We start from the raw sequence: 13,426 nt of genomic DNA, 5'->3' as shown, positions 1-13,426 counted from the left end.
TAATAGGAACTACAATGACTTACATTACTCTACATGTAGATGGATGCTCTGGTAACAGGTTTGGAGTAAGGAAGAGAAAGCAGCTTCCCTGAAGACTTGGTAGTGAGAGAAGCTCCTTAAACATTCTCCATGTCAAGTCACAAATGATCTTATAAATATAATGACACAAGATGACTGTCACTTATTTCAGGCACCCATGCTGACACTGGCATCAAGGATAATTTCTTTAACAAGAAGAAACTCCAGCACAGATGCAGCATATTTGGGCTACTACAAGGTTTCAGATGACATGAAAGAGTCAGTCAGCATAACCTGTACCAATTAGAGCATGTTTAGATTTTAAAATAGCTGCCAGGAATAATTTAAAAAAAACATGGAATCTACCGCAAGGTTCTACAGAGATCTGTATAAAGTACAGCACTACCGTGTGATGAGCAATAACACACAGGCCCCAAAACCCACCTACACTTGAATGTAAGAAAATTGAATGAGGGACAGAGGAAAGATTATCCTGGAGAGTGACAAGGGAGAGCATCAAGGCACTGTTGTGGACAAACAGCTGAGGGGGAGCTTCAGAAGCCTTGGAACAGAAAGTGAATTGTGTATGCAGGAAGGGGGCAGAGAGGAGATGTTGCTATTAGTTATGGCACTAATGAGATCAGTACTAAAATGTTGTCCCAAATTCTGGGCTCTGTATTACACATTGAAACCTCTAACTTCCAGTAAGGACTGGAAAATCTATTCAGGAGCTAGATGTCTTACAGTGAGAGAATCAGACCATGCTCTCTTTGACTGTCAAGAAAAGATGACTTCAGGTCTATTTTTATTTCTTTTGATCCACAGAGATTCACATAAACAATTTCAAATGTTGGGGTACAAACAGAAGACATTTTAAAGAAAATAAGACAGTGATCAACACTTGCTTTTCAGAATGGATCAACAGTTTTTCTATCCATTTGGTAGCTTGACTTACCTCTTTTACACTGTGTGTTACTGCCCACGTCAGGAAAACCCTTGACATCACTTGGAAAGCAGTCAGAACAACAGAAGAGGGAACAATGCCTGAAAGATATTTTGCAATTAGGAAAATAGTCCTGACTACCAGGGTGAGAGGTAGGGGTGGGGAAATAAAACACAAAGTCTAGTTATTTGAAATTTTTGGCAGGAAAGTATGTAATTTTTTTTTTAATTTGAAAGTATTAAGTCTGTCCCATGGTATTTTTATACAGCCTAATGCAATGCAATCCCCTGACAAGACTTTCTGTATCAAAATGCAAATAAAAGTAATTGGTCTTGTTGCAATCACAGCACATTCCTTAATACAGGAATAAGATGAGATAACTTCAATCGAACAGCTTCTGGGATACAGTCTTTCAAATAAACAGCTTTGATTAAAATATCGAAGATACTCTTCATACTGTGATTTAAAAAATAAAAACAATAAAGAAGTTTTGCAGAATATATCCCAAAAACCAGCAAGCAAAAAAGTATTTTGCAGAAACACTAATCTAGCTCATATTCTGGTAGATACAAAGTTTATAATTCCTTCCTGGAAATACAACTCAAAAAAACCCCAAACCCACAACAAACAAACCCCAAGAAATAGCTGATGCATTGGTAGGTACAGAAACAACTTGAAGATTTCTCAAGGAAGCAGATATCACTGGTTCTTCCAAGCAAGTTCTGAGGTGCAGATTAAACTTCCAGTAAAAGCATCCTACATACTCAGGTCTCGCAGAGCAGGAATAGTTTTAGAGTGCAAATTACACAAAATTTCTAAACTTTGCATCAAAAAGTTTTATTTGCTTCCAATAGCATGATGAAGATGAATGCAAGAGCAGGTACAGCTACTAAGTTACAGTAAAAAGTGCTTCTAAAACCAATGCAGATCACAACAAACAACACAAAAAAGCCTCAGGAAGATGTCAAGACCAAAGTGGGAAAGTGGAAGAGAAAGAAAGAATAAGAAAATCCCAAAGCAAATTTCATTAGAATTATTTTAATCGACATGTTAGGCTTCTTTCAGAGTACAAAGAAAGGAAAATCCCACAAACACAGTTCTCCCCAGTTTTATCACATATTGTTCATAATCTAATAAATGTTGTAAAACCTCAGGGTAGAATTGGTGTCCGTTCTCAGACAACACTAAAGGGGTGCTAAAAAACATCACAATCGGTACTTGTTAAAGGTTCTTTCCTATGAGAGTAACACACCTTTTCTTTTATACAATTGAGATCATCCCCTCCTAAACAAGACAGCCTATGTTCCTGCAAAGGAATCTATAAATAAGCCAAAATGACTGTGTAGGAACCATCCAAGATTATCTTAAGTTAGACAAACAAGGTTTTTCATTATAGCCATGACAATGCCAATCTGTGCCAAAAACAGGAGGTCAAAGTAAGTGACTCACCAGCTACAATTCATGTAAACTTTATTTGCCTCTAATTATTTACTCACTGCACTCAACAGGTACCTGATAGTCAATCTGAAGCTTGTTATTTTTAAAAACATCTGTCATCACTTGTACAACACTTCACATGCTAGAACAGTGCTTGACAGAGGGCTCAGGTCTGTAACCAGGAAGCAAGTAAGCCCCGCCCAGATTTCTTCCAGATCCTGGACTAAGCCTCCCATCTCCAGCAGGAAATCCTCCAGCTCCCAACAAGTGCTTCCTCTGGCCCAGTGGGTTCCCAGTTGAGAACAGGATGTGTGCACAGCTTACAGGTCCCAAGTCTCTCGAATTGAGCAGGCTAAAGCAAAACCAGTGAACCAGCGTTGACTTTGGCTTACCAGAGAGTCACTGGTGAACAATGCTATGGGAGAAAGGCTGGGTCTGCAGTGATTCTGCAGGATGGGCCTGTACTCACCAAGACTCAGCAATTCAGTCCATCACACAGCAACCGGTGAAGAATGAATTGGATACTGCCCCCACTGTAGGAGAAACCCTCAAGGCCATACAGCAGGTGAAAACTGGCAAGGCAGCTGGGGTCGATGGAATTCCACCCAAAGTCTGGAAACATGGGGGCCAAGCACTCCATGCTAAATTTCACAAGTTTGTGGTGCACTGTTGGGAGCTCGGTGAACTACCATCAGACCTTTGTGATGCAGTCATCATCACTTTGTATAAGAAGAAAGGAGTTAAATCAGACTGCTCAAATTACCGTGGTATTACTCTGCTCTCCATTGCTGGCAAAATCCTGGCAAGAATACTCTTGAACAGACTAATACCCACTAGAGCAGAAGGAATTCTACCTAAAAGCCCGTGCGGTTTCAGAGCCAACAGGAGTACCACAGACATGGTATTTGTTCTCAGACAACTGCAAGAGAAGTGTAGGGAACAGAACAAAGGTCTCTATGTAACCTCTGTCGACCTCACCAAGGCTTTCGATACTGTGAGCAGGAAAGGTCTATGGCAGATTTTGGAACATTTAGGTTGTCCTCCAAGTTCCTTAAAATGATCATCTCACTCCATGAGGATCAGCATGGCCAAGTCAGATATGGCAACGCACTTTCTGAGTCCTTTCTAATTACCAATGGTGTGAAACAAGGCTGCGTTCTTGCACCAACCCTATTCACAATCTTTTTCAGCAGGATGTTCCAAAGGGCCACGGCAGACCTCAATGATCAGGACGGTATCTACATCTGATACCGTACTGATGGAAGTCTATTCAACCTAAGGCGACTGAAGGCCCACACCAAGACCTTAAACCATCTCGTCCGGGAGCTGCTTTATGCTGATGACACTGCCCTCGTTGCCCACACAGAAGCAGCTCTGCAGCGTTTAACATCCTGCTTTGCAGACACTGCTGAGCTCTTTGGGCTGGAAGTCAGCTTAAAGAAGACAGAAGTTCTCTATCAACCTGCACCTCAGGAAGTCTTCCATCCCCATATCACCATTGGCGAATCAGAGCTCAAATCAGTCCAGCAGTTTAATTACCTAGGCAGCCTCATCTCCTCGGACGGTAAGATTGACAGAGAGATAGACAACAGGTTAGCAAACAGGTTAGCAAAGACATACAGTGCCTTCAGAAAGCTTCATAAAAGAGTTTGGCGAAATAAACACCTGAAGAAAAGCACAAAGATCAGTGTTTACAGAGCCATAGTGCTGTCTACTCTCTTATACGGATCTGAATCATGGGTCATCTACCGCCACCACCTGCATCTCTTAGAGCGCTTCCATCAACGCTGCCTCTGTACAATCCTAAACATCCACTGGTCAGATTATGTGACCAATACATCTGTTCTAGAACAAGCAGCAGTCACAAGTATTGAGGCCATGTTGCTGAGAACACAGCTGTGCTGGGCAGGGCACGTCTCCAGGATGAAGGACCACCGCCTCCCTAAGATCTTGCTTTATGGTGAACTTGCCACTGGCTGAAGCAAGAGAGGAGCCCCGAAGAAAAGATACAAGGACTCCCTGAAACAACATCTCAGCCTCGGCCATATTGATCACCATAACTGGTCTACTCTGGCCTCCAATCGGGAGGTCTGGAGACACACTATCCATAACGCTGCTGCTTCTTTTGAGAAAGCACGCAGGATCACTCTCGAGGAGAAAAAACAACACAGAAAGAATTGTGTCTTGCAGAATATACCACCTAAGGAGTCTTTCTGCTGTGCCTTTTGCAATCAGTTATGTCTGTCTCGTATTGGCCTTTTTAGCCACCAACGTGCCTGTAACAAATGTGGGTAGAGCCCTTCCCGGATCTTCGTTCCCAAAGCCCAGCCATGATGATGGGTCCCTCCTCTTGGTCTCTGGGCTATGTGTTCCCTCCTTCCCATGTGAGCTCTCCTTAATTTTTTAAATCTTTGCCACATGTCAAAGTTCTGCTCTCAACCATGCTAGACAGATATTCCCCTATCAATCTTCATATATTGAAGGACTTGCCTCACAGATGCTAACATTTCAGATTCTGCTGAAAAGATGTGGAGAGAAAAGTTATGCTGATACACACAGCCATCTGTCACAGATAAGCTCCTCTATTGATGGAGAATTACAGCTCTAGTTAGAGCAATTAGTTTAGTTGGGGCAAAGGAATCTGCAAATTGCCTGTTTCTCCTTGCATAGAAACTTTTGCCAGAGTCAGTAGGACTACAGCAAACATCAGCAGTGCATCCAGCTGTGCATAAGTCCCTCTCTTTATTTAGCTGACAAGTGTTTCCATTAACAGAAAAAAAAAAATCCATGGCCAGTTATAAGAAAATAAGTATTTTGTAAAAAAATTTCATTAGGGAAAGCAAATAGATAGACTAATAATGGTATAAAATGTTGCAGCCTTCCCCTAACGGCTCTCTTCACTAATATTAAATTGTGCTACTGAGGATAACATGGGCTAAATGGATCCACATCTCAAATCAACTGAGCCAGAATTATTAGTTTTGTTCACAGACCAGCTGGTATAATCATCTTGCTTGCTGTTCTGCATCAGCCTGGAAGGTGAAACACAGGACTTTCTCCTGCTATTCATTGATTTGTATGGACATAAGTATGAGGAAAAGATAATCTAATTAAATTTTTTACACTCTTAGATTTAGTACTAGTAAACATTGGTGTCTGCACACAAGTTTAGCTTAAGAAAATAACACAGCATTACTGATTTAGGACAGTAAAACCAGCATTTTATCTGCAAGGTTTTTTTCCCAGTGTTCCAAGACTTAACTTGTCCTTCTTGCCACTTGTTAAATAAGACTTCAAAACTGGCATATTTTAATATTAATTTCTGAATTTTTTTTAAAGCATGGTTTATTCTTGTAAAAACCAGTAACTGAGATTTAGTAAAATTAAACAGCATTGTAAGGACTGCCTTGGCAGCACAGGCAAGTAGATGATACGTATAGCTTACTCTGAGAAGCCTTTCCATTAATTTGAGGGGCATATATGATCATTAATTTCTTAGGATGATCTGTGCACAGCCTACAAACCGCCCTTTAAGACAGCGTTTTCAGAGAAACCGATTATTCAGGAGGTTCAGAACTACTTCATCAACTACAGAACCAGACTGCCCTCTGCTGACACATTCCTGTATACAAGTTTAAGTCTTCCCAACTGCCTCACTTGGTTATTAAAAAAACCCCACAGGAATTCAATATGAACCCACAATCTAACAGACCCTTCAGTATGTGGACTGTTTGTACAATATATATGAAAAACATGAAAAACAGCAAGTTAGTAGTTGCAGTTTTAGGAACCTTAATGCCATTTTACTCTTTAAATAGTGGCTAGTGAACATCCAGACAGGAGCTCAAGCTAGTTTTCTCATTAGGAAAAACTAGTGAGTTAAGCAAGATTAAATCTATCAATTCACAGACCATGACATTTTTCGTGCTAATACATTGCTAAAATTGCAGTCTTCTATAACAATAATAAACTGAAAATTTGCAAGCACTTACCAAGTGCACAGTGCAGAATCTAGAACAAAAAGAAAAATTCAAATCACTAATATTTCAAATTAAGCAATTTAGACACACATTTAGTTCTATTACAAGAGCTTAAGATTCAATATTTGCTTTTCAAAGATTAAGCTTAATATTTACCTCTGCTGCCCATGCTAAATAGCAGACAGCAAGTTCCCTCACCTCTTGCTAAAAGGAAAAATTCAGTATTTGTGTGAGGTGTATTTCCTGTGTTTACTTTCAAATCACTCCATAAAGGCTAATGAAAAAAACAGAAGGCACTGTCCAAAACAGGCTGCCCTATTTCTACTGAACAACACATTCATGCAAACATTAGTAACACCAGGGAAGAGCACTACACCTACCTCAAGCAATGCTCCAGTTTGGAAGAATTTCAGGGGCTTTTCTATTGAATAGTAAAGGCTGTGGTAGCTGCCTTTAGCCAGGTATGCCCGAACGAGACCAACTGCAATAACAAGCCATCTGAAAGAGAGAAAAAATGTCTAAGATAAGGAGACATTAAGCAGAGCATAAATACAAAAAAAATCCTTAATTCCTCTTTCAGTATCTGAGAAAGCAACAGGCATAACTGTCCTGAAGTATACTAACTTTTGTCTACCCTTTGCAACACTGAAAACATTAAATACTTGGACGTACATGCATTTTTTAAGCATCTTTCAGCGCCAACATGATAAACAATATTTAATGTCTTGGTTTATTTTTCAGTGAGTTCTATTTAATTTAGTTACAGAATGCATTTGTGACGGATTAGCATCACATTCTGTTTAGTTTAAGCAGAAAACCATTGACAGCTGGTCAAAGATCTCTTATCACACCGTAACTTAAAGCAGCATGGCATAAACAAGATTTAGAAGGTGTTCATTTTAATGTTTCATTTCAAAGTAGACCCCTAGACTTTATGATAGGTCATCCACCTTAATTGGTAGCATATAGTATATGAGGAATAGTTATAGATAAATAACTACAAGGAAATTGAACCTGCTAAAGCCTTGAAGGCAGCACAGCCATTCCTGTCCCAGCTTTCCTTTTTAACCACAAATATATCTAGACCTGTGTAAGTACTGTGTGTATAACTGCCACTGTACCTTGAACAATATGACCTGCTAACCCTGCTGATTTTCCCCTCAGGTAACTTAAACAAACCTAAAAATTTTTTGTCCTGGCCAATGGTGTAACACCTTTCATTACCACACACAGAAGAGTCAGGGTTTGCCCATAACCTCAGAAATTCTTTAGTGAAGTCTATGGCAAGCCACAAAACTGAAGTGAGTGCTCAAGTTTGGTCACACACGTTTTCATTTGAAATTAGCATCTATAGTTAACTTTAGTTTCCAATTTATAATGGCAAACATGGGGAGAAGTGGTTTGTCAATAAAAACTGGGAAATCCTTTACAGTGGCTTCCCAACTTTTCACAAGCCGATCCTGGCTGTCTTACTCTCAGCTACTTTTAAAGCCACCATCTACTTCACCTCCCTCCACACCCCTCATGGTAAGTCACTAAGTGCCTCTGCTAAGAACAATCTACCTCAGTGGAAGTGTGTGTAGACATGCAGCAAGCCTCCTAACTATGCAATAGTCTTACCCTCCAGAAAAAAAGCCTGCAGCTTTGGTTTTGTAACAGGGAAGATGAAGCCATTCCCTTCATTTACAGCATATTAGAGTCTTACAAGTAGCCCATTAGCTTTGGTATTGCGAAGTATATACAAATATTATCCCAGATATAGTAATTCTTTGGAACACACAGTGAAGTTCAGATTTTTCAATAATAAGTAACTCTGGCACCCAAGTTTGTGTTGGTAACAACATCTGTTAGCAGAACTGAAAGAAAGCTAATTCATTTCTGCCTCAACTTCTTGAAGACGAGCACCAAAGAAAAGCAGGAGTGGGGAAGACGAGTGGAAAAGAGAAATAAACCCTCCCTTTTTCAGAGTGACAAGTTATTTCTCTTAAAGCTGTCTTGTGAAACCAAAGGGCAAACATTTGCTGAGTAACTGCTGCTTACAAAGAATGAATCAGATTAATTTTGTATTTGGACCTGAGTGTAGAATAAACCAGTAAGCGCTATAGTATTAGTGATTCTCCCCTGCAACACTGACTGCTGCTTCTTTAAAACAGGATATCAGAGCAGGCTGACACTGTCCTGTTCTTATCTGTCAAGTTTCTCTGTTTTTCCTAATCTTTAATGTTTGTTGAGAAATTTGGCTGAATTGAGCAATTTCTCCAGTTGCACAAGACAACAGTTCTTGACTGTGCCTGCAAGCACCTGGTGAAGTCGATGGCTCCCAGACCCTCCTGCCAGGTCACTGACTCCAGAAAGACTGTACTTTTTTACTGTCCTTCAAAAAGCATTCAATACAGACCAAAGTATTAATCCGTACAAAATTAAAAGCTGAGCCTAGTTTGTGCTGAAGCTTTTAGTACCTCTGTTCTGCTTCTGTGATTCCTAAATAGTTCTTCACTCTCTATGACTGGAGAAAATGGAACAGAAGGAGAAAGCAAGGAGTATCAGCTGAAAATTAAACTGGGCAAGGAGTTTAAAAGGGGAGCAAAGGCACCACTGTGTCATGGAAGGTAAGGTGTAAAGTAGTTTTTCCAGCTTTCTCTGACCTAGACTCTGAAGCCTACCTGATACACCAGGTGGAGTCATATTTTATTAAATTACCATTGGAGTTACATTTCATTAAATTACTGCTGCTGTGCTTGTAAACTTCAGACTAGATTATCAGACTCTTTGATTAATCTAAACTAAGAAAAATGAATACTGCATACATGCAAATTTCTTACTTTCAGTTGCTCGGACCTGACAGACAAGCTTCACGCTTACATCCTTAGTGCAATTCCCTTTATTTCTCTCACAGTTATAAAAAGGCATTTTCTTATGCAAAGTTTACTGAGGTTCTGCATCATTTATGCAAGAGAATACAGCAAAGCTATGCAGTGAGTGCACCTGCAAAGAGAGAAGTGCACTTTGACTCTTCAACAACCACTCACTGAAGACGTGGACAACAAAACTCATAACCCTGAACTCTATTTGCTCACCACTGATTAACACAAACCCTTGCAAATTCAAAAGCTATTACATTATTGTCTATCTTGTTGATGGAAATCCTTCCAAAATTCCTTGTTTATACCACCATCAGCTACTTACACCCAGAAGTACCAGTTAGTTATGGCACTCGACTAAATATAAGAAACATTATCACCTTTCAAAGCAGCTTATCCAACTTTTACACTCAACTCTAACAGCATGCCCTCCCTCCCTGCCCAGCACTATTCAGTGATTTCAGTCAACCACGGTTTTTAGAAAACAATTTCTATGCTGCACCTGAGCCTCCAGAACGAGCTTCCTATGCCAGGTCAGGCATGGCTACATGGCTCCACACCGGGTGGGAACACAGTCTGACAGAATGCAAGAGAAGCAATGAAGAGCTTTCTGCAGCTTAATGGTTTGAACCTTGGGCAAAAAAACCCGAGAACCACCTGCCAGACTGGTTATTCCCTGTTGTGCCATGTTGGTCCCTTTTCTGAAAGAAAACACCCAAAACATGTGAACCAGGTGGTAAGTGTATGCAGCTCCATTGAGGGATCCACAGGTATCCATACTTTTTCTACTGTTTTGCTCCTGTAAAAGCCATTGTATTATTAGGAAACCATATCCTACATGCACTGCAGTATAAAATTAGAAATAAGATCTATTATTTCTGGAATCGTTTGTGTTTTTTTAAGCTCAGTCAAATGCAAAATAAATACAAAGTAAATATATTAATTATGCTGAGATTTTTTAATTGTTACTTGATCCATTTTAAATAAAGCTAATAACTTAGGCAACTATGGTTTTAAAACATTTCCTTTAGTACCCATTTACTGCACAACAATGTTGTTGTGTGCTTCAGTTTATAAGCCACCTCTTGTAAAACAAAACAAACCACTTACGAAAATCCCTTGTGCTTTTACAGCATCACTTCATCATCTGGGCACCTTCAATTTTTTGGTGTTTTGTTTTCACAATTCTCCTTCCAAGGCAGTGCAGTTTAAGAAACTAAGTCTGAGCACTGATTGACACAGGGTCAGTAACTAATTTATGCCACCAGCTGTATGTCAATCCTTTCATCTGAACAACTGAACTTCTGTCAGCCAACTCCTAAAAAACTATCTTTTTAAAAGACTTCATAATAAGAAGAAACTGAGGTTTTCCTAAGCTCAGTGTTGTATATTGTGGAATTTCAGCAGTGTCCAGGGGAAGCAAAAAATCCTCATCCATTGTAAGACAAATTATCAGTCAAGAGCTCCCAGTGACCTACCCCAAAAGAAGGGCAGTGAGAGACAATGCAGAGATACAAACTCCTACAGTAGCTCCCCAAATTCCAGAAATCATCTAATCACAAACATGCCCAGAAAAAAGCAGTTCATGTTTAAGCACCATAAGCCACATCCCACCCAAGATTGACATTTTCTAGGAGGTTTGGTATAAATCAGGAATTTACATGACAACAGGAAGCTAAGTACAGATTTGTGCTATTTATTTCTGAGTTTCTAACAGTTGAATTTGTTTGAATTTTTTCTTCTAAGAAAGAGAAATTTCCCACGCTCAGGAGCTTGCCTGCCATTATAAAAAGTTCATGACCTCTAAAGAAACTTTCTATTTATACCTCAGCTTCTCTCTCAGATTTTTGAGATCTTTTATAAACGTAAGTAAAACGTACATGGGCAGCAAAATCAGCAGGTAAATGCTTTTACTTCTAAGAAGAGTTCAGAGAGGTGAACTTGTTCACATTGTGCGGGGTCACCACAACGAAACTGAAAAGACTGACTGACCGCCTGTACTGTGTTGTACTACTCAGGTAATTAAGTATTTCTGAAAGAAGGAATTCACTTAAATCAAGCTGGTGGGTAATTATTATGCCCCTGTGGGTGAAATACCCTGTAAATATCATATGAAGCCATACACCTGCTTAGCAATAGCACTTCACAGAAACATGGATGTTGGGTAATGGGTGTAACAAACACCTCACGAGAACTGAGCTCTTCCAGCTCAGCTACCTTTGCTCCACACAAGTGTACCTACCTTGTAAGCTGAAACAGCACTAGCTGCCACCAGCAAAGACAAGAATCATCATGTCCAATTGCCTTATTACAGTAAATTGTATCTATATTAATTCTATGCTAACCTTTCCCCAAAACAGTGAGACTAGTCTGTTTGCTTAACTTCTCATTTGCTAGGATTTGTCTAGCAGAAAACAGGCTCATTTGGGATCCATTTTAAAGGCTCCTTTCTCCTCCCACCCAAATATCCTTAATCTTTCAAAAGATGGCTTTATTTTTATCTGGATTCCAATAAGACACCACTGCCACTTAAAAAAAAAAGGAGTAGTCTCCTTTAGCTCGAGAGTCCCCAGTTGTCACTGTTTTTATTTTTGTGCCCAAGAACACACCTGTACAAGCACCAACCAGCCCCAGCCTCCGCTGTGCCAGGCAGGGGAGGGCAGAGCACCAAGCTGGCCAAGGAGCTCACATGTCGCAAGCAGCAGATTTCAACCTCAAATTATGGAGCAGCTGAAGGGTTCATGGGGAAATCTCACAGGGCTCAAGAGCTTTGCCTTCTTAACTACTGCTGTGGATAAATTCCCTGTGTTTAGGTTCATCTCTCAACTCAAAAGCGCTGGAGTCCACACCACAAACGTGGTGATGTGGGAACAGCAATCTATGGTCGCCTGGATGAGAATATTATTACAGAGCAAATTAGAGTGTCAATTATAAAACAGGGCAGTTCCCGAAGAACACGCACTTGTGCTGTTCCACATACCTGGTTTAGGAAGGGGCATAAGAAAGAGGACGAGCTGCGGAGGGGGTCGGACAGCGCTGAGCGGGGTCACACCTGGCCAGGAGCTGCCGAGGCCTCGCACAGGCTGGGCAGGGGCCGCTCCAGGGCAGGCCCGGGGGACACCCGGGCAGCCAGCCGGGATTACTGTCCGTGTGGGATGGGGAGAGACGGGACAGCGGGACGGCAGCTGTGCGTGTGCCTACGGGAGCCCCCCTCTAGCAGCAGGAGCAGCGAGAGAGGGTTCGGCGGTAGTTTTCAGCGTCACCCAAAGTGCGAGGCAGGACCACCGACAGCACGGGGCACACGGGGCACACCACGCGTCCGCACCCGGGCGGTGCCGCCGCACGGGCTCCGGGGAGGGCGGCACGGGCAGGAGAGCGGGCACGGCGGCTGGAGAGGCCCCATTCCCCTGCCTGGACCCGCTCCCCGCGGCGCGGGGGACCTGCCCTGCCCTGCCGGCCCCACACGCGGCCGCAGCCCGGCCGAGCTCAGCCCCGCGCCCCGAGCGGCGGCCGCAGCCGGGACACCCCGCGAGGGCGGCCCCGCACGGTCCTGGCCCCGCACGGTCCTTACCCCGCCGTCATCACCACGTTGTAGATAACGAGGTAGCCCGTGGCCAGCGCGCCGGGGCCCTTCCTGCGCCGCGCCTGCTGCCCGCCGTACCCGTTGTCCGCCCGGCTCCCGCCGCACCCGGCCGCCGCCATGTCGCGGCTCCCGCGGCTCCGCCCGCTCCCGGCGCCACCGCGGGGCGGGACTTCCCGCCGTGCCGGGGCGCTCCGCGCAGCCGCCGGGAAGGGCAGCGGTCCGTAGGGAAGGGCAGCGGTCCGGGGGAAGGGCAGCGGTCCGCGGGGAAGGGCAGCGGTCCGCGGGGAAGGGCAGCGGTCGGCGGGGAAGGGCAGCGGTCCGGGGGAAGGGCAGTTGTCCGCGGGACACGGGTCCAGCAGGAAACGGGTGCCCCCGAGCCGGGCGCGGCGGGGCCGCCTTCCCGGGAAGCCCACTGGGTGATGATTCCCGTCCGGGGATCAGCGACCTGTGTGGTCGCTTTCTAGGGAGCGCTCAAAATGCCCCGCTTCAAGGAGAAATAGGTCTGCCGTGTCCTTAGAGGCATCAGTAGCGTTAGTTGTCACGGTCGGGTTATTTTTGGAGTATTTAGTAGGTTTTCATCACTTTTATGGTTTAGTCTAGAGAG

General features: G+C 42.9%; 1 protein-coding gene across 5 annotated transcripts in view; it reads right to left on the bottom strand.

Moving 5' to 3' along the window:
* HACD2 (3-hydroxyacyl-CoA dehydratase 2) overlaps positions 1 to 12,959 on the bottom strand; it is a 30,733-nt gene extending 17,774 nt beyond the window's left edge. The window contains exons 1-4 of one of the 5 annotated variants that reach the window (XR_007904564.1): positions 12,811 to 12,943; positions 6,759 to 6,876; positions 6,391 to 6,409; positions 974 to 1,062 (exon numbers count right to left, since the gene is read on the bottom strand). Coding sequence is in view for 4 of the 5 variants with exons in the window: in XM_051787636.1 (XP_051643596.1) it covers positions 974 to 1,062; positions 6,391 to 6,409; positions 6,759 to 6,876; positions 12,811 to 12,941 (357 nt within the window). In the remaining variant the exon portion in view is untranslated. Of the gene's footprint in view, positions 1 to 973; positions 1,063 to 6,390; positions 6,410 to 6,758; positions 6,877 to 12,219; positions 12,757 to 12,810 lie in introns of those variants that run through there. The other 4 variants (XM_051787636.1, XM_051787637.1, XM_051787639.1 and 1 more) reach the window with 4 other exon arrangements.
* Positions 12,960 to 13,426: the final 467 nt, after the last annotated feature.

The sequence above is a fragment of the Manacus candei genome, unplaced genomic scaffold, assembly GCF_025592945.1.
Source record: "Manacus candei isolate 608988 ecotype Guabito, Panama unplaced genomic scaffold, ASM2559294v1 h1tg000023l, whole genome shotgun sequence".
NCBI classification, from domain to species: domain Eukaryota; kingdom Metazoa; phylum Chordata; class Aves; order Passeriformes; family Pipridae; genus Manacus; species Manacus candei.
This window is presented reverse-complemented; position numbering and strand designations above follow the sequence as displayed.